Genomic DNA, 19773 nt, shown 5'->3' with positions numbered 1-19773 from the left:
ATAGTGTCTTATTCTAGTTTAATTTATTGATCAAATTTAAGAATATAAAAGGAAAGCCGAAGCATACCCTATATTTAATAAGATATGAAAAAATGCCCTTTATAAAAAGGTACAAATATGACAAATATGCATATTTAAATATGTCAAAGCTGATTAAACACTGGTGAGAATATTGCTTCAGAATAGATTATATTTACAAAAAAAATCCGGACAAGCAAATGTTTTACTCGGACAAGTGAATGACAGATTTACTTGTCCGAAGGACAAGCATGTGAACCGGCCTAATGTCGAGCCCTGTAGTAGCAGGTTCAGCCAGTTTATTCAACCTGAAGAAATGTTGGTTGCACTTTATTTTTGATATTAATATTGTATTTGTATTATTTTAATGTTGAAAAACAACAGCAAAAGTAGCAGGTAAACCTACTTTTAATTAAACCTGAAGAGAAGTTAGTTGCACTTTATTTTTTTATATTAATATTGTAATATTTGTATGTTGGAAAACAAAAGCAGAAGTAGCAGGTTAACCTACTGTTGAAATGTTGGTTGCACTTACTGTGCTTTTATTGAAAATGTATTGAATATTGAAAATGAGAGCAGAAAAGGTTAACTTCCTGTTAATTCAACCTAAACTGTTGGTTGCATTTTATTCAAATAAAATTTGAATGCATTTGCCATTAATTTTTGTTTACTTGTTTGTTTATATCCATAATTAATTGATACCTGATTCCCTTACAAGAAACAACAGGAGTCTAGGAAACTTCACCTGCAATGACCAGTATCCAGATATTTATTTCAGTCACACAATTTTTGGCTAAAAAGTTACTGAATCGATTTCAAGTCACTGAATTGTTTCGGATCGTATCGTTCTAAATGAATCAATATCGTCCTTGAATCGTATCGACAACCTCAAATCGTGATACGAATCGAATCGTTGTTAAAACGAATCGTTACACCCCTAATATCTACTATTATTCTTGTGGTACATGTTTGAATGTGTACATCTGTCTAGTCCTGCCTTGTTTTGATAGGTCCAAGTTTACCTCAGTTTTTTCTCTTGGACTTAATTAGTCCAAGGAGCACTTTGAATACTTGTTGTTCTATTTTTGCTGTATACTTATATATAATTGTGTACATTTTGGAAAATAAACAACTTTAATTTAATCTATATACATTTTGTGGTAAATAATTTATTTTTAGTGTAATTGAACACTTTGTATATTGACCCCCCCAAAATAACACCTTGCACCCCTTTGCCACCCCTGTTTTTAAAGTCTAGCTCCGCCACTGACGCAAGCAAAAATTAGAATAGTGAAATCGTGGTTTACCACCCCTTTAATATCAGTTACAGCGCAAATTAAACATGAATGAACATCTGAACGTGTGTTAAAAGATAAGAGTACAACTTACCGAAATGCGTATAATCTCGAATCACTTGATCAGTGTTTCAAACGCGGAAAGGCGTCAGTAAAACAGCTTACAATGTCATGTAACATCACATTTATGTTACCTCAGAAAAAAACATATCCAGTGTCCATAAACTCATTAGTCAGCTAGAAAAATTGACTCTAGAGAGGAGCATTTTGTTAAATATATGCACCATATTCCATATTCATTATAATTTGTAATGTTCTTCCATGTTTGAATAAATCTGGCAAGTTTTTATGACAGCCACCATTTAAATGTTTATATTTTTAAAAAAATATGTATGATTTATGTAATTTGTAAAGTTAATATTATAACTTTATTATTATAAAAAACAATGTAATTTAGTGTAATTTAAGTGTTTGTACAAATCAGTTAATTTTTACCTTTACTATTATATAACTGACTCCCATAGTTTACAGCATTAGTTAAGAGATTTGTTTTCCCAAATTTGTTTTAGATCCAAGCCTTTCCATATTTTTTTGTGAAAATGTATTTATTTCATTTAACTCATAGTTTTTTTTAATGACAAAAACAAAATAGTTTTTCAGTTATCACAACTGTTCTAACACAGGTTATTCAATAAACAGATATTACTGTTACTAAACTCTGCTCAAAATAAATTTAATTCCAAATTAATCCATATCGTGATACGTATCGTATCGTGACTTCAGTATCGTGATGCGTATCGTATCGTGACATTGTTGGTGATACACAGCCCTAGACCACACCCCTAAATGCATTGAAGCAACTGCCATGTGATTTGTTGATTAGATAATTGCATTAATGAGAAATTGAACAGGTGTTCCTAATAATCCTTTAGGTCAGTGTATACAAGCACACAGATTAGCTAACTATCTATTATTAATCAATGTAATAACTATGGCACAGAAACAAGTGAAATAAGAATACATATTGTTAATGAATAGGGTATATAGAGATGAGCAAGGGTGCGTGTTGATGCAGAGCTGCGTCATCTGAAGTCCTTGCAGGAGTTGAGTCCTCTCTTCACAGGTGATGGTCATCTGAAGTCTTCACGAGATGCTCAATCCAGACTGGAGCTGACGGACTCTCTAGTTACCTCGGGATGGGCGTCCCGAGATTAAACAGAACAGAAAAATAATTAGCGTAGCTGCTTTTCAAAGCATTAAGCAAAGACGTTCATGTGCATATGACTATATATAACTATATAACTATAGAGTACAAGGTTAGGAGATGCATCATGTGAATGCCTGGCTAAAGAGATGCGTCTTTAATCTAGATTTAAACTGGAGGAGTGAGTCTGAGCCCCGAACATTATTAGGAAGGCTATTCCATAGTTTAGGTGCCAAATATGAAAACGTTCTACCTCTTTTAGTGGACTTAGATATCCTCAGTATTACCAGAAGCCCAGAGTTTAGTGATCTTAAAGATCGTGATGGGTTATGCAAGTATGCGTTTCCCCCAGTGAGCCTTCTCGCACAGGTTCTGTGCAAGATCAGGGAGGACAGGGAGCAGGTCCTTTTGGTCGCCCCGTACTGGCCCGGACGGACCTGGTTCTCAGAACTAGTACTCCTTGCGAAAGCCCCTCCCTGGACGATCCCTCTGAGGAAGGACCTCCTGACTAGGAGACGGGGCACCCTTTGGCACCCACTTGCCGATCTTTGGAACCTGCACGTGTGGGACCTGGACGGGACGCGGCAGGTTTGAGTACGCTGCCACCTCGGGTCCTCACCACCATCACTTCCGCTAGGGCCTCGTCTACCAGACAGGCCTATGCGTTGAAGTGGAACTTCTTTGTCACTCGTGCTCTCCTCGGCGAGAAGACCCCAGGAAATGCCCTTTCGGGTCCGTGCTCTCCTTCCTCCAAGAAGGGTTGGAGCGAAGGCTGTCTCCCTCCACTCTGAAGGTCTATGTGGCTGCTATATCGGCTCACCATGACCTAGTGGACTCTAAAACAGTTAGACAGCACGACCTGGTTAGCAGGTTCCTGAGGGGGGCGAGGAGACTAAATCCGCCTCGCCCTCCTCAGATGCCCTCTTGGGATCTTGCAGTGGTTCTATCTGCCCTGCAGAAAGCTCCCTTTGAGCCCCTGCAATCTGTAGAGTTGAAGTTCCTTTCAATGAAATAAAATGAAACCCCCACATGTGTATTTCCACGGTAAGTCTCTTCGAGCACGTGTCTTCCCTTGGCAAGACACCTTGCCACCCCTGGGGTTGAAATATTCCACCTGTGGCTGGATTCCTCTGTTTTTCCATATGTAGTCCCTACAGTGGTCATGTGTGTATTCTTCAGTCCTCCCTTCGGGCAGGCATTGTGTTGCATTTCTCCACATGGGATATGCTTCCCAGTGTACCTTGGTATTGGCGTTGAGCCCAGTCCCTTGTTTGTGCTCAGACTCACGTCAGGGGATCTCGGGTCAGCGCAGGACGCTGGAAGACAGCCGTCGTGGCGAGATTGAATTGGGACCCCCATTTCGTCAGTAACTGACGTAACTCATAGTGTACTGACTGAAAGGGAACATCTCGGTTACGTATGTAACCCTCGTTCCCTGAAGGAAGGGAACGGAGACCGCTGGAACGGCCAGGCACTCATGCCTCGGCTCTTCAGCAGGTAAACATAATGCGAGTGTGCATTGCAACGCCCTTTATACCCACCCGGTGGGGCGGGGTTGCAATATGCAAATTCCGCAGACCCATGACATTTTCATGCCATTGGCTCGTTTTGTAGATCTCAAAGGCGATTGGTTTCTAAGCGAAAACCCCATTTCGTCAGTAGCTGAAGTAACGTCTCCGTTCCCTTCCTTCAGGGAACAAGGGTAACATACGTAACCGATACGTTCTGTCATATTATTCAATTACTTTTACAGGTTTTTGCCATGGTATCGATTCAGTATCAGTATTGAGGTATTTTAGTCTGGTATTGTATCAAAGTCATCATTTTGGTATCGTGACAACACGATTCTATATAAAAAGTATTTGCTGATATTCTCTTTTTTTGTTATGTTGGTTTACAAGTTTTTACCTTTTTAATTTTTTTTGTAGTTTTGTAATCTGTGATGGCCTGGATGCCTTGCCACATGCGTCGGGGGTCAGAGTTGTTCTTGAAGTGATCCTCCATCCTTAGCTTGTGGATGTGCTTGGCCAGTTTGATGCCCTTATTCAGGTTTGACCTGGATGACTGATGGCTTGAATCTTGATATTTTCTTTGGATTGTACAGGTTTTGTAGACGTGCCAGCCTTTCACGCTCATTCTGCACTGGGGAACCATCTCAGAACTCGAGTCCTAAGATGGTTCCCCAGTGCTGTCCTTTGGCTGCTTATGAGTACTGTGAGGGACATGAGTCCTAAGATGGTTCCCCAGTGCTGTCCTTTGGCTGCTTATGAGTTCTGTGAGGGACATGAGTCCTGTAACCCCCAGTGATCCATTTATGCTGCATGGCTTCCTGTGGTGTCATGCGCATCTTGGGGTCCCACCTGGAAAGGTTAGTAATACATGGTCAGTACATTTACATTCATCAGACAAATAAACAAATCTCTTGTATAGTACTTAAAATGAACATACGTCAGGCAGCTTCTCACAAAATCCAAAAAGTCTGGATCAGAGTGCCCCAGAATACTGTCCAGAGGTCTAGATTTGGGTTTGGCTACAGTCTTGTGTTTCGAATTATGAGCTATAATAGAACAAAACACACTAGTTCAGCACATATAGAAGACTAAAAACAACTGAAAGAAAATCACATGGTGTGTGTGTTTTGAGGTCACCAATGAACGCAGTCCAAAATTCAGTTTTTTTTCTATCATCAATGGGAGGCATTCCAAGCACCTAAACAATAAACACAATCAATATAAACTCGGACATTAAATGAATATTCATGTTTCTGAAAGGAGACTTTCATACACTGCCTTTACCTCCATTATACAGGACAGCTGATCAAGCTCATTTCTGCCGGTAAAGATGGGCCCCCCAGTGTGAAGCTCTGCTAGGACACAGCCAAAGCTCCACATATCTATGGCAGTGCCGTAGGGATGTTTTATCAGCAACTCAGGTGCACGGTACCATCGAGCTCCTATGTAGTTGCGAACTACAATGGATGAAGAGAGAGAGGGGATGGTCATGAAAATGCAAGAATAATCCCAAATAAAACCAAATCTCGCACATATTTAAACACTTACTCTCTCACATTCAAAGCCTCTATAACTTAACTCACCTTGCTCATTCTCATAGCAGCTGCATCCAAAATCAGCCACCTTGATGTCAGAGTGCTCTTTGTCAATCGCCAGGATGTTATCCTATACAGAGCAAAAACAGTATAGAACAGATGATTTCACTGTAGATCTTCTAACAGTGCATCAGACCAAAGACAAACAAATCTGTATACTTAACCCTTGTGCATCAATTAAAAAAAAGTTACACATAGAGGACAAAAATTTAACCGTAATAAAAAAAATAATTTTGGGAGCACAGACTTAAGTTTGGTCTCATTTTAAAGAAGACCCTTGGCAGATTATTGTTGAAGTCAAAAAAGTTTAAAAACCAAAAAAGTTATAGAGGTTTTTGTTTATGAAAACGATTTATGAATAATATTTTATAAATATATATATATATACACTAATGTTTTGTGTATATATATATATTTGAAATATGTTGAAAATTGAAAATTGCAATGGGGACATTTTTGTCCAAATGATGCTATGAGGAAGTATTTTGTGTACCTAGTGCAAAATTTCTTTTTTTAAAGGAAACGGGTAAAATTCCAATAAAATACACACCTGTGGCAAAATTGTATGCAGTTAGCATTAGCACAGGCAAAGTTATCAAAAAAACAAAACTGAAAAAGCCAAAAATGTTCCTAAGGATGCACAAGGGTTATTGTGATTGCAATGTTGATTGTTAGTTAACTTACAGGCTTGAGGTCACCATGAATGATCTTCTCATCGTGAAGCACCAGCAGACACTTCAGCATTGAGCGGGCATAACGACGGATCAGCTTCATGGAAAAGCCCTGGCGGTGTTGCTGGTCGAGAATGTCATACAGATTTGATCTATGCAGAGATAAAAACACACGTCCTTTAGAAACTGATTAAGATCTGAGTTTCTGCTACATGTAGCTACCAATGCATTAGTATTTCGAAAAATCGCTGCAACTAGAAACTGCTAAAATCTATACTCTCATTCACACTCACCCCAAAATCTCGAAGGTGATGCAGAGATGTTTGCGAAAGATGAAGTCATCTTTCATTTGGACGGTCCTGGTGCTGGTGTCTTTTTCTTTCTTGAGCAGAAACTTCAAAATCTTGACCTCTGTCATGTCAATTTGATCTTTTCTGTTACACAACAGAGACATACTGGGTTAAACCTGAAGAGTTCCAGCCAAACAGCAGCAACAGTTTTGTGTTACAAATCTATTTTAAATGAAACATATTTAGTTCAAATGTACATACATTCTGCGCAGTATTTTAATTGCAACAATCTCATTGGTCTTGTGGTCCCGACATCTGAGCACCTGACCAAATGAACCTTCACCCATCACTCCAAGCACCTCATAACGATAGGCAATGTGGTCATGAGCAACCTGTGAACAACACAAAAGACACATTTACCATCCAGAAACAGAAGCTCACAGCTGCTGGTGCCATCTTGCATCTCAGTTATGGACTATATGTATTGAAAAAGCAAATCTTCAGCATTAATATGACTGTAATATTGTTATTTTTGTTTTGTTGCCACGGTGACGGTAATAGTTTTTTAAATTTTTACTTAGGATAATATACAAGTATGATTTTAAAACAATTTCAAATACATTTTGTGCCTTAAAGGGGAACTCCTACAAATGCCGCAAAAATAACCTGTCGACGCCTTTTCAGCTCTAATTTATCACTGCGTGTCTTTAGTAAATCCTGACAATAGTTTTTTGATGCCAAAAGAGCGTCTGGTGCTTGAACTTGTTTGTTCATCTTGGCTAAAAGATGCTGGCTTGGAGTTTATTACAAGTGTACTAAAATATGTAAATATTTGTGTCCAAATGTGCCAAGCTGTGTAATAATTGGAATAATGTACATCCACACAGTTAACTTATCATTAATCAATAACATCTAAATGGCTGCACATTATTATCCCTTAACCGAATATGTTGAACATTTAAAGTATTATGCTATTTTAAAGTTTCCTAATTTAGTTTCGGAGGTCTCCAACAACAGGTTTACATTTACATTTAGTCATTTATCAGACGCTTTTATCCAAAGCGACTTACAAATGAGGGCAATAGAAGCAGCTAGAGCAGTCCAAGGGCAACAATATCAACAATATGCAAGTGCTGTAACAAGTCTCAGTTAGTCTAGCACAGAACAGAATTTTTTTTATTTTATTTTTTATAAATAAATTAGACAGACAGACAATGAATAGAATGATAAGTGCTATTCTCGATCGGTCAGGTGTTGCTGGAAAAGATGTGTCTTTAGACGTTTTTTGAAAATGGCTACAGACTCGGCCGCACGAATTGAGATAGGCAGGTCATTCCACCAGGTGGGAACGGTCCAGGAAAAGGTCCGTGACAGCGGACATGCATCATGTTTACATGCATCAAAGGTCAAAAAACAGCTTCATTTTCTCATAATATACATTGCACACCACCACAATGTTCAATGATTCTCAAATAACTCGACGGATCAGTCTCTCTAGATTCCTCCTTTACACGAGCCTGCTCTGATTGGTCAGATGGCCCAGTCTGTTGTGATTGGTCTACCGCGTATTTCGGAAACAAATGTCCATATTACCATAACTGAACTTCAGCTGAGGCTTCCTAAAGCTACGCACTGTAAAGACAATAATGATTTTGTTGATTTTACACCAATCCCAGCGCGAGTCCGAATCGACAATGAAACATTGGAAGAACTGGTTATTCAACCCGAACCTTGAGCAGGGCGTTTCTCAGTGATGCTACTCAGTTTGAGGTAGGTTAATGTCAATTGTCAATGGAGAGCGGCCAGACTCTTTGTACAAATGAAATGTAAGTGAGTCTGGTAGGACCAAGCTATATTTAATTAATCTTAAACAGTAATTTGTTAACTGAATTTTGGCATAAATGTGTGAATTACATGTACAGTGAAATGATTGTCAATGAAAAATGACAGAATCATGACTAAAATATTTAATAAAAATAAATAAAAATGTTCAATCAGATCTTATTCGTCAGGTCTCACACACACTTCATCCCAGTCACTATTTAGACGAGCACTGACACCGTGGGGTGAAATAATCACGCATGTTTACGACCCTCGGCTTATGTTGTATTTAAAAACTACAAGTTCAGCAGAGTTTGGAAAATCCTGTACACAGTAATGATCAGTTTATCTCTTCTCCTGTCTCTGAAAATGTCCGGATTTTTAAATCATCCTCCAGATGCTTATTTTAAGGGACGTTTGTTCAGCTAGGTGTTAACAGCACATTGAAAACATGCATAACCGGAAGATTCGATACACTACTTCGACGTGCACTTCCGGTATTCAATTCCTCTGTGATAAAGGCTTATAAACACATTGTAGAGCACAGTGTCTTCTTGACATGATGCTATCCAGTATTTGGTGCAGTGTTGGAGGCCGTTCAAGTTTTCCCTGGTGTCTGCGCGCGCAATAAGTAGACAGGCAATAATGCTAATGTTTCGTCGTGATGTTACAACGAAACGGCTTGCGACTCTTACTTTTGAGAGACAATAACTTTATATACACGGCTTTTTCAGATTAAAAATTTTGCAGGATGTTTTCATCGCTGATCTATATATCGCTGGTTTTCATTCATTTATCTATGTTACACACCACATGAAAGTTAACTTTCAAAAATCCATAATAGGGGCTCTTTAACATGTATGACAATACATACCATCTTATAATAGCCATTCGCGTAATCATGTTTTTGGGTCTTCATAGCTTTCAGGCCGAGAAACCAGATCTCTGAGTATTCCAGAATCTCGTTCTTCTCAAACTCAGTCAGCAAGCTGCCATATTTTCCAATGGCCTCTGACAAAGGGGACAAAAAAAAAAAAAGAGTTTACCATATTTAACACATCAGTTGTACACTCTTTAAATCAACTTTTTTGAAATGCATATGATCTAAAGGTGAAACATTAATAATCTGATACCTATGGCACCAAGAGGTTCTCTCTTCTTTTCCCCCGGATTTTGCGTGTGCTTTTTTTTTTCCTTCTGGAAAAAAAAAACCTGTCACTCACTAAAATGTCTTATCTAATGAATGAAATGATCTGTGACTGCATTACCGATGGCTGGCAGGGATTCTAATCTATTGTGTGCTTTAAATAATTGCAAAAGAACTCACACTCTTTTGAGAGGTGCATGGGCTGAGTTTGGGCAGAGGCTCGGACGGCCGGTTTAACAATCGTCCACTCTGCTGGGGCCGCTCGATACCCTGTGCGACCACTGGAGTATTGGCTGGAAACACCTAAAGAAGAGGAGATAACCAAAGTTAGCCTCAATAACATGTCATTGTCCACTTAAGGTATGACCAGTGCTGTAATCATCAAAGAAATTACACCAAAAATGATTGCTTTTACATTTTCCCACCACTTAAATATATTTACATTTCACTTTTTTGTGGAATTGCACATGCAGACCAGCCGCTAGTAGTCAGGTTACTAATTACACAGAAAATGGAGAGGCCATATAACATTTGACCACTGGATTTATGTATATAGTATAAACACTACAATTCCTGTTGACTGCAAAATCATGTAAATCTAAAAGACCAAACAAATAATTATGCACGTAAATACACTGCCTGTGAAATACTAGGGTAAACGACGTACCTATTAATATCAAGTACCCATTAAGCACACTTACATCTTTGAGCTCAGATTATAAAAAGAAAAAAATATTTATCATCCTACTTGATGCCTTAACCAATTGATGTGTTTGTTACTATATGTCTCCAGTAATTTCAAGCTAATCAGACCATTGCACTCTGAGATATGGGTATCTATGTGTTCACACTGTCTGATGGTCATTTTGAAAGCTGTCTGAAAACTTTTACCAGAAGAGTAGCCCATTAAATGTGCATTTGTTTAGACGTTTAAGCCTTTGTTTTAGATAAGTATAACTTCTTACTGCAAAATTAAGAGATTAATGTTTAGACTTTTGCATATTATAACCTGGAACCTGGTAGTGGGAAATTATTAATTACAGTTCGATCCAAAAGATCGTTTTAGCAACATAGCGCAGATGCTACAGATCATTGTTAGCTTAGCTGTTTAAGATTACACTAATGTATTACTTCACAGGCATTACTGGCTTGCACTTTTAAATCCATTATATTATACATTTATAGTTTCTTGGTGTTCTGTGGTTTTACACTGCTGTCATTTTTAAAGAACAGCTTAAAGGTGCACTACTATGAAAATCCCAGCTACAGTGTGACATCAAGTACAATTTAATAGATATTTTCAATAATAGCTGTTCATATTAAAATATGTATGAACTTAATACATGACCTAGATTATTTATTTAGCAAAATTATCCTTTTAAATTAAATTAACTAATATGCATTAATAAAAAAACGTTTTGCTGTTCCAATAAAGCTCAGTGTGCTCCCTTTAAGCTCATTCACATTGAGCGTCTATGTAAATACTTCATAAACAGACTTTAAATATTAACTGATGGTTGTCACTTCAAGTTAATCTTTATAAAATAATATGCCCCCCCCCAAAAAAAAACATGTTGTAAGCTTAATGGCAACAGGGGTGTAAAGGATACAAACATGTAAGCACAGCCAGACTTTAATGATGTATATATTAATTGAAATGCTTTTGTAATTTAAAATAAAATAAAATATTATTGCGTGAGACAGGGCTCGACATTAAGCCTGTTCACACACATTTTTTTTGTAAATATAATCTATTCTGAAGCAATATTCTCACCAGTGTTCAATCAGCTTTGACATATTTAAAAATTTATATTTGTGATATTTTTACCTTTTTATAAAAGGTATGTTTCCATAATCTTATTAAATATAGGCTATGCTTCAGCTTTCCTTTTATATTCTTAAATTTTATCTATAAATTAAATTAGAAAAAGACACTATAGGGCAGTTACCAATCAAATTAAATCATTTACACTGAAAAATGACAACTGCATTAAATAATGTTAAGAGATTATTTTAAATATTTTTGAATATACAAATAAGAAATGTTGGAAAGATGAAACTAAACCACCAGTAGGTGGCAGCATGGGACCGTCTTAATGAGTGAGTCATTGAGTCGATTCAGTGAAACGGCTGATTAATTCCAGAATTTGGCGGTCGTTTACGAATAGGTCATTGAATCATTGATTCAACCAATTCATTAAAATGCTGAATCATTCAGTAACAGGCTGTTGCTGTGAGATGCGTCACGGTTCTGCTCTGATATTTGGTTGGAACTATTTTCGCTGCTGAAATAGAACAAAAACAGTCCATATTACATCTAAAATGTAAGTGACTTAATGTTAATTAATTGTTTATGGAACTGGCGTATGAAATCAGTGTCATTTTCAGTCGTGATGGTATTCAGGAAAACAACACTCTTAATGTAATGTTGCTTAACTGTATCATATGTTATAAATATAAAAACTGCATAACTGAGTTTCTCTGTATGAGCGGTGCTCATTTATTTTCGATTTTCTCCTCGAGAGGTTGCGCGAGCCTCAACAGCACAACCTTGTCAGTTCGTTTTATATTATTATCCACTATCGATCTCCACTTACACTAACTGAAAGCAGAATCATTATTGCACTTTGGTGATTCCCTAGTTATTTTTGTTGTGACATTTTACTCAGGAAATAACATTATTTTTCACTTGCCCCTTCAAAAAATCCACTTGTCCCGGACAAGCGTTACTGTCGAGCCCTGCTTGAGAGATTCATATTTTATTTAAACAACTTCTTGTACTGAAACAAATACCCTGTGCACTAAAATGTCTCAATGTAGACTTAGTTGAGCATGTTTACCCCTAAGTTATGTCTTTATCATATCCAGTGATTCTGGAAGTCTGTAAACATGTTTTACTCAAACTTACTTTAGAGAAAATAACATTACAAACCTGATCCGGTATCGGCCCGACCCGCTTCTTCCTTGAGTCCGACATGGGCTTCTCTTTTGGTCCGTTGGCCGGTGGCTGAGGAACGAGCGTTTTCTTCAAAGGTTCGTTCAGTTTTCGATTGAGTGAGTTAAACGAGTAACTTAAATGTCTGTAAAGGCTGAAATGTGTATTTGATCGTATCGTCACTCGTCAGTATAAATCGATGTGAATCGCAGGTAAAGTGTAGACTTATCTGAGTCGTCTGTGAAGAGCTGACAGAGAAGATTTTTACATCTATATGGCGTCACAGTGAGCGCGGTTCTATCTATTCTAAGTGACGTCACTGGAACTGATTGGAATGTAATGTCCTGAGCTGAGGCAAAAAAGTGTTAAAGAGATACAAGTCGAGGTTAAAAAAGTGGGGTTTAAACCACTGGCCAAATCAGGGTTAGGCCAATTTGCTGCCCTAGCAAGATTTTACTTGGCACCCCTTGTATCAAGGTTGTGGAAATACTGGTACTGTTTTATTTTTGTAATGCATTGATGTTTATTCATTCATATTTTTTTTGTTTTGTTTTACTGGACATATATATGATGTCCAGTCCCATTCTATATGTTCATTATATATATTTTTTTCTTTTTTAAAAGGCTGATGATAGTTAAACTATACAAAAATAGCGCCTACAGCAGCCAAAACACAAAAAGCAACTGCATCTAGCATTCATGCACAAACTACTGCGAAATAGCAAATGTGTTCGTTTTCCAGTAAATGGCAGCTATCTTTCACTAAACTATGCACATTCAAGTTTTCACCATGAATTAAACTGAGAAATTTAGATATTTAATGTGAATTTTACATTAAATGTTGCTATTTAAAAAAAAATCTGTATATATATATATATATATATCATTACTAATGTTGGCAAATTAAATTTTAAAACTGCCATATGTCCCCTTAAAAAGGCCAACTGCAAAGTAAAAACATTATAGGCTATAAAAAAGGGATATTACATGCGTTTAAAAAACAGATATGGTTTTTTAAATCAAAATCACACTGTCTGTGGCCTCTGCAGAACCCAGAAGAGCTGCTTGCATAAAGTTTAAGGTAAAAATTACTGGAATTATTTAGCGAACATTTGTTACTACTATGCAATTAGATAGCTAGTAAACATTAGCGTACATCAATTTACCTCTGTCTTTATCCCTTATCTTCCCTGCGTCTGTCTTTTTTGACACTACAATTCGGCCATCTGTTATAAATAATCAGGCAACTTTCGTTGGTTGCGTCCGAAAACCTAGGCAGTGACTCATTGCCTCAATGCCTTATCAGACAATGGCTTGTAAGGCAGCATTTGTGCATGAAGGCACCTCACGAAAATGATTTTGGTCAGACTTCTTAGACAGTGTAACACAGTGGTTCTCAACCTTTTTTCAGTGATGTTCCCCCTGTGAAATATTTTTTTCAGCCAAGTTACCCTCTAACCAGTGCAAAGCATTTTTGGTAAATTTATTGCAAATATTTCTCATCACTAAAATACAGTGATTCAAACTAATGTAATGAAAACAGTGACCATATTTCTGAAATGGAAACCGGGGACATTTCCTACTTGAGTGGTCAAAATATCACTAAAATCTCATTTGTTATTATATTTTAATTAAAAAACAGGGATAATACATTTTTTTATGTTGTTGTTGTGGAGTCCCTATATTATTATTAACATTAATAATTATTATGATTTATTTTGATTATTAGGATTTTTGGTCTGGATTTAATACAATAAAATAAAAGTAAAAAAACTATTAAAACAGTTAATGGTAAGCTAACCATTGTAAATAAGCAGTTCAAAACAATATTGTAACATGCCTTAACAAAAACACATTAGAAAAATATAAATATGATAAATAAAACTATTCAACAAATATTGTAACATTTTATAATTGTATTTAAGTTTATACTATATAAATTACTTTTTGAACTTCAAAAGTTTTGTTACGTTTATGCTTGAAAATAATTATTACTATCCTTCATTGGTCTGGGTTATTTTGTAATTTAGGCTTATTTTAAGCAGAAAGTTTAAAGTAATACTGTTTGTATATGCTTTATAACAGAGCCTCAACAAGGTATGGGATTGTTTTGTCCCCAAACGTTCCGCAGTCACAACGCAGTGATTACCACACATCAGAACTATAACTTAAATATAAAAACCCCCAAACAATTACACTTGCAACCAATACATGTGCAGAATACATATAGTACCTACATATAGAATACATATAGTACCCGTACCTTGTTGAGGCTCTGTTATAAAGCTCTGTTTAATTTAACAAATTAAAGACAGCATATTTTAAACATTTGTTGTAATGACATCTTTTTATGAATGAAGGCCAGTATCACTGATGTCTCTATGAAACATTAATGACGTTACATTACAGTATAACTGAACGCTACCAATTTCAACATTTATTAGGCTTAAAAAAAAAACTTTTAATTTAAGTGAACTTAAAACAATCTTTAAATAAACCCATTATAATAAATGTTATATTTACCTGTGGTCTTCCCTGTTAGACATATAAAGAAATGTAATAGTTGTCAAACACCTTTCTTAACTGCATAAATAATAAAGGAAATATAGATGAATCATCTTTTTTCTGTTCCCTTTGTTCTTTGATAAACATTAATGACAGACATCATCATCAGTGCTGCTGTCACTTTAAGATCGGCCGCTGCCGAACATGACGCGGATCTGACGCACTGTCCCGCGCATCTCACAAGTTCATTTAAGACATAATTTAACTCATTTAAGACTCCTATTATGAGAATACTCTACAAAACTGACATTTTGGCAACATTCTCTGTGTTGTTATTGTGTGTTCAAGAGCAAAAGAGTCAAGTCAACTTTATTTATATAGCGCTTTTAACAATGCAGATTGTTTCAAAGCAGTTTCACAGTGTTAAACAGGAAAATAATGCAACAGAATTTTATTCAGCCGTATAGCCGCTCCGGAGAAAACGGTGATGTCATCAGCTCATTTCAAGTATCACACAGTGATAATGTGGCATTAGATTAGTAATTAGATCACTAATTTTGTTTATATGGTTAATTTAGTTTACTAATTAGATTTATTTGGATATTTAGTTGAAAAATGTATTGTCCCCAACTGAGCAAGCCAAGCCAGAGGCGACAGTGGCAAGGAAACCAAAACCCCATTAGGTGAGAACTCGATGTGTGCACAAGACTGGCGCAACTAGGGATCTGATTGAGACGCACCCACACAGACAGGACATTGACATACATCGCGTTCTCATGTGTCTTGTCGCGCTTAAAAGTATTTGGTTTAAAAGCATTTACATGAATAAGAGCGTGATCATATAATGTAACACTAGGCAAAAATGTATATAAAAACGAACACTGCATTAATTGCATTAAATATTTTTAATGCGTTAAAATTTATATATATATCTTACTGTTTTCCTGTTTTGACAGATGACAAAAGCCTTTCTGCCACAGATGAAAGCCAAGAACCACGGGCTTATCGTTACTGTTGCTAGCACTCTTGATCTGTTCAGTACTGCTTGTGTAGAGGTAAGTAAAACAAATATACAGTTTTCAAAGGTCTGCATACCTTTCAATGACATTAAAAGCTTGTTGACTGACTGCCCGTGCTATCTTTCCTGTTTTAGGACTATTGTGCTAGTAAATTTGGAGCTGTAAGTTTCCACGAATCTCTGACACATAGTTTGTTAACAGAGGAAGGTGTGGATGGGGTGAAAACCACCCTGATCTGCTCCTACATCGTCAACACTGGCATGTTTGCTGGATGCCAAATCAGGTGAGAAACCTGTAAATAAGTTACTAAAACTCAAATAAGAATTAAAGCTGCTAGCAGCGATGAAAGGGCCCTCGCACATGCACCGCCACGTGGTGGCCTCTGGAAAACAGTGAATAGTGGGCGACATGCATTTAAGCGGGTAAATATAGGAGAAATATGGCAAACTCACTTCAATGTGACACACTTCCTTCTGCCAGCAGGTGGCGCTTTGACTGTAACTGAATATTGCCATGTAGATGTCTTCAGGTCAGGACTATTATCAAACGTGAAGTTTGGGGCAGATCGGGCATTGTATGCCTGAGTTACAACAGCTTCCTGTTTCATGGCGAAACATCTGATTTTTTTTAGGTCGCCACGGACACGCCCTTCAGGGAAAACTCAAGTTAATCACAGTGTAAAACATGGCCTTCCCTGTTGCCATGTTTTACACTGTGAAGTTTGGGGCAGATCAGAAGTTGTATGTCAGAGTTACAACAACTTCCTGTTTCATGGCGAAACATAAAAATTTGTCAGGCCACCACGGACACGCCCTTCGGGGAAAACTCAAGAATTTAACATCACCAAGGCCTTTAGATTAGACTGTGCAAATATGATGTTGATCTGATTAAATCTCTAGGAGGAGTTTGTTAAAGTACGACGTGTGTAAACGGCAAAAACTGCAAACATTTTGCAGAGAAAATTCAAAAATATCTCACTTCCTCTTGGATTTTTAGATTTTGCACCCAGGGTCTTTTTTGTAGGTATTGGGCTGTTACATGTGTCTACCGACACATGGCGCTTAATTGATATTTTGTAGGTGGTGCTATCGAGCTATTTTGCCACGCCTAATTCTGAAACCCATATCAGACGTAAATCATCGCCACTTCTGACACGCGTCAGTGCACAGTTTCATGAGTTTTCGAGTATGTTTAGGCCCTCAAAAATGTGATTCATTTGGGAGAATAATAATAATAGGCTGAGCAAATAGAATAGGTTCCTCACACCATCGGTGCTCTGGCCCTAATTATTGAAAAACCATACAGCTTTGCATTCATACAATGAGCAATCCCACTTGTACGCATAGCATACTTGAAAGAGGTAAAGACACTTAATGGGGATTTTTTTTTTAAGTTCTTCTCAGCTTCTGACATTTTTTTGTTGTTTAGCAAATTAATTATACTCTGCTGTTCAAAAGTTCGGGGTCAGTAAGATTTTATTTTGAATGAAATTAATACTTTTATTCAGCAAGGACACTTGTTAAATGTTACAAAAAGTTTTCATTTCAAATAAACCAGCACCAAATCAGCATATTAGAATGATTTTTGAAGGACTGGAGAAATGACTGCTGGACAGTCTTTACTGTCACAGGAATAAATTGCATTTTAAAATAGATAAAAATAAAAACTGTTAATTTAAATTGTAATAATATTACTGTTTTTACTGTCATTTTGATCCGCCTTGGTGAACATACGAGACTTCCTTAAAAAACATTTAAAAAAATCTTACCAACCCCAAACTTTTGAATGCTAGTGTAGGTTGACATAAGCGTAGGGACTCTGCATAATGCGCTATGACTCAGTGATCTTCTTCATAGATCAGCCAAATGGTTTAATACTCCTTCATGCCTTCAGTTCTTTCTGTAAAATGTTCTTGAGGAGGGCTGGCTTTTTAAAGAAGAGGGTAGCCCATAAGCAGCCTGCAGCGTAGCTTCAGCAGATTACTGGTAAAACAGTGCACGCGTTCCTCAGTCCAGATTCCATTCACATAACCACTGCTGACACTGTGCCTGTTGCTCCTCGCTTTCCACCGGGCTGCTCCTCCTGTGCACTGGCTCTGGCTCTTCTTGGACCTCAACTTGTGACTTTGTTAAAATATTCTTCAGTAAATCCTCCAGAATGTTCACACATCTTTGCGGTGCCCATTTGGAGTCGAGGCTGGGTACAAAGGGATCTGGGGCTATGACATGGATGGGTTCATTCTCTAGGGGAATGTGAAGGAAGTAGGCGTGCAGCATCATGCGATACGGAGCATTGTCTGTGCGTAGACTGTAGGTATAGTCGCCCACTATGGAGTGACCAATGGCACTGCAGTGCACTCTGAGCTGGTGCGTCCGTCCTACAAGGTTTTTGATAATTAAACTTTTTTTTACATTTGACAACATGTTTCATCTATATTTTTCTGTACTGTTGATGGTACTGTACCTGTCAGAGGCTGTAGAAGCACTTTTGTGACTGGATCTCCATCATATGCTCCATACTCTAAAACGGTGAGCTCTGTTTGGCAGGGCTTGGGATTCTCACAACCTACCACATAAAATATGAAAGAGACGCGTGAATGCGTTTCAATTTGTTGAATTTTACGGTTTAATTTTGAAGCAAAAGAGATTCTGACCTTCTGTTCCTTCAGTGCACATCATGTGGGTCTTGCCCTCTGTCGTGTTCTTGCCGATTGCAAAGTCCAGGGTCATTTTCTCCTCAGCCACAACACCACGGACCTGCACAGGAAATATAAATAGACTATGTTATTAGGAAAAACCACTGATATATTCACTGGATGTCTGAATGTCACCGTACCAGTGCAACATAAGCTTTGGTAACAAGTCGGTCTTTAAAACAGCGGTACGCATGCCCTGCTGCTGCCTTGTTCAGTGCTACACACAAAGCACCACTGGTAGAGAAATCCAACTGATGGCAAAACCTGCAGAATATAAGAATGCATATGAATTAACTACTGATGAGAGAAGTGTGATGGTTTACATTATTGTTTGCCTCAGCTCATAGCAGAGTAAAAGAAACACAAGACCTGAAGCCGTAGTAGGTGTAAGGATCTGCAAGCTCTGGGAAGCGATGCTTCAGCTGACTCTGGACCGTCTGCTTCTCATACCACATTTTGCTGTCAATACGGATGTCCCAGTGTTTGTTGACAACTATATAATTTGCACGGTGGTACAAAACACACAAGTTTTCCAGGCTTGCAGGCTCCATGGTCTCTATCTCCTGCAAAGCAATGCCAAAGTTATTCTGTATGGTATATCAAAAAGTTTTTACATGATTTGTAACATTAAAATTGTATATATCCCTGCTGAAAAAAATATGGTTTTAAATGGTGTCCCAGGCGTGTTTTAGAGGGGTTTAGGGCACTTTTTTTTAGCTGACCAGGCTTTTTTCCCCCAGCATAATATAAAATTGCTTTACAAATATAAACACCTGCGTTAACTGTTGTTGTGTCGCATGCTGGCTGTGGATGATTCACGTCCAGTCTTCTGTTTATTTTGTCTCTGCGCGGAGCAAAACCTCTCCTTTAGAAAAAAAAGCCATCGGTTCGTACACGTTTTCTTCAATTACCTTGCAAAAAGTACTTTGACGGTTCTAGTTATGAGAGTACAACAAATAAATTTAATTTGAAAGACCATTACTGGACGATCCTATTCGTTACTGGCAGCCATGCTTGGTTTCAAAATAAAAGCCTCATTATTTCATACGTTACACATATACTATATT

The 19773-nt window shown here is 37.5% G+C and overlaps 3 protein-coding genes across 4 annotated transcripts in view; all 3 read right to left on the bottom strand.

The window, feature by feature from the left end:
* dus1l (dihydrouridine synthase 1-like) overlaps positions 1-19773 on the bottom strand; it is a 658813-nt gene that overhangs the window by 429348 nt on the left and 209692 nt on the right. The gene's annotated exons all lie outside the window — the stretch shown is intronic.
* LOC307122700 (dual specificity tyrosine-phosphorylation-regulated kinase 4-like) lies at positions 4748-12529 on the bottom strand (the record flags this gene model as incomplete). The annotated part of the gene is made up of 11 exons (XM_079810872.1): positions 4748-4877; positions 4966-5074; positions 5166-5226; positions 5313-5485; positions 5612-5693; positions 6308-6446; positions 6588-6728; positions 6846-6976; positions 9280-9416; positions 9735-9855; positions 12485-12529. The coding sequence occupies 11 exons, from the start codon at positions 12527-12529 to the stop codon at positions 4748-4750; spliced, it is 1269 nt and encodes a 422-aa protein (XP_079666998.1).
* Positions 15319-19770, bottom strand: rpusd1 (RNA pseudouridine synthase domain containing 1). Its single transcript, XM_079822794.1, has 6 exons — positions 19480-19770; positions 19076-19269; positions 18847-18970; positions 18665-18767; positions 18475-18576; positions 15319-18388 (listed from the first exon to the last, which is right to left on the bottom strand). The coding sequence occupies exons 2-6, from the start codon at positions 19255-19257 to the stop codon at positions 18018-18020; spliced, it is 882 nt and encodes a 293-aa protein (XP_079678920.1). The 5' UTR covers positions 19258-19269; positions 19480-19770; the 3' UTR covers positions 15319-18017.

Source organism: Gobio gobio, assembly GCF_949357685.1.
Source record: "Gobio gobio genome assembly, chromosome: 1".
Classification (NCBI taxonomy): domain Eukaryota; kingdom Metazoa; phylum Chordata; class Actinopteri; order Cypriniformes; family Gobionidae; genus Gobio; species Gobio gobio.
This window is presented reverse-complemented; position numbering and strand designations above follow the sequence as displayed.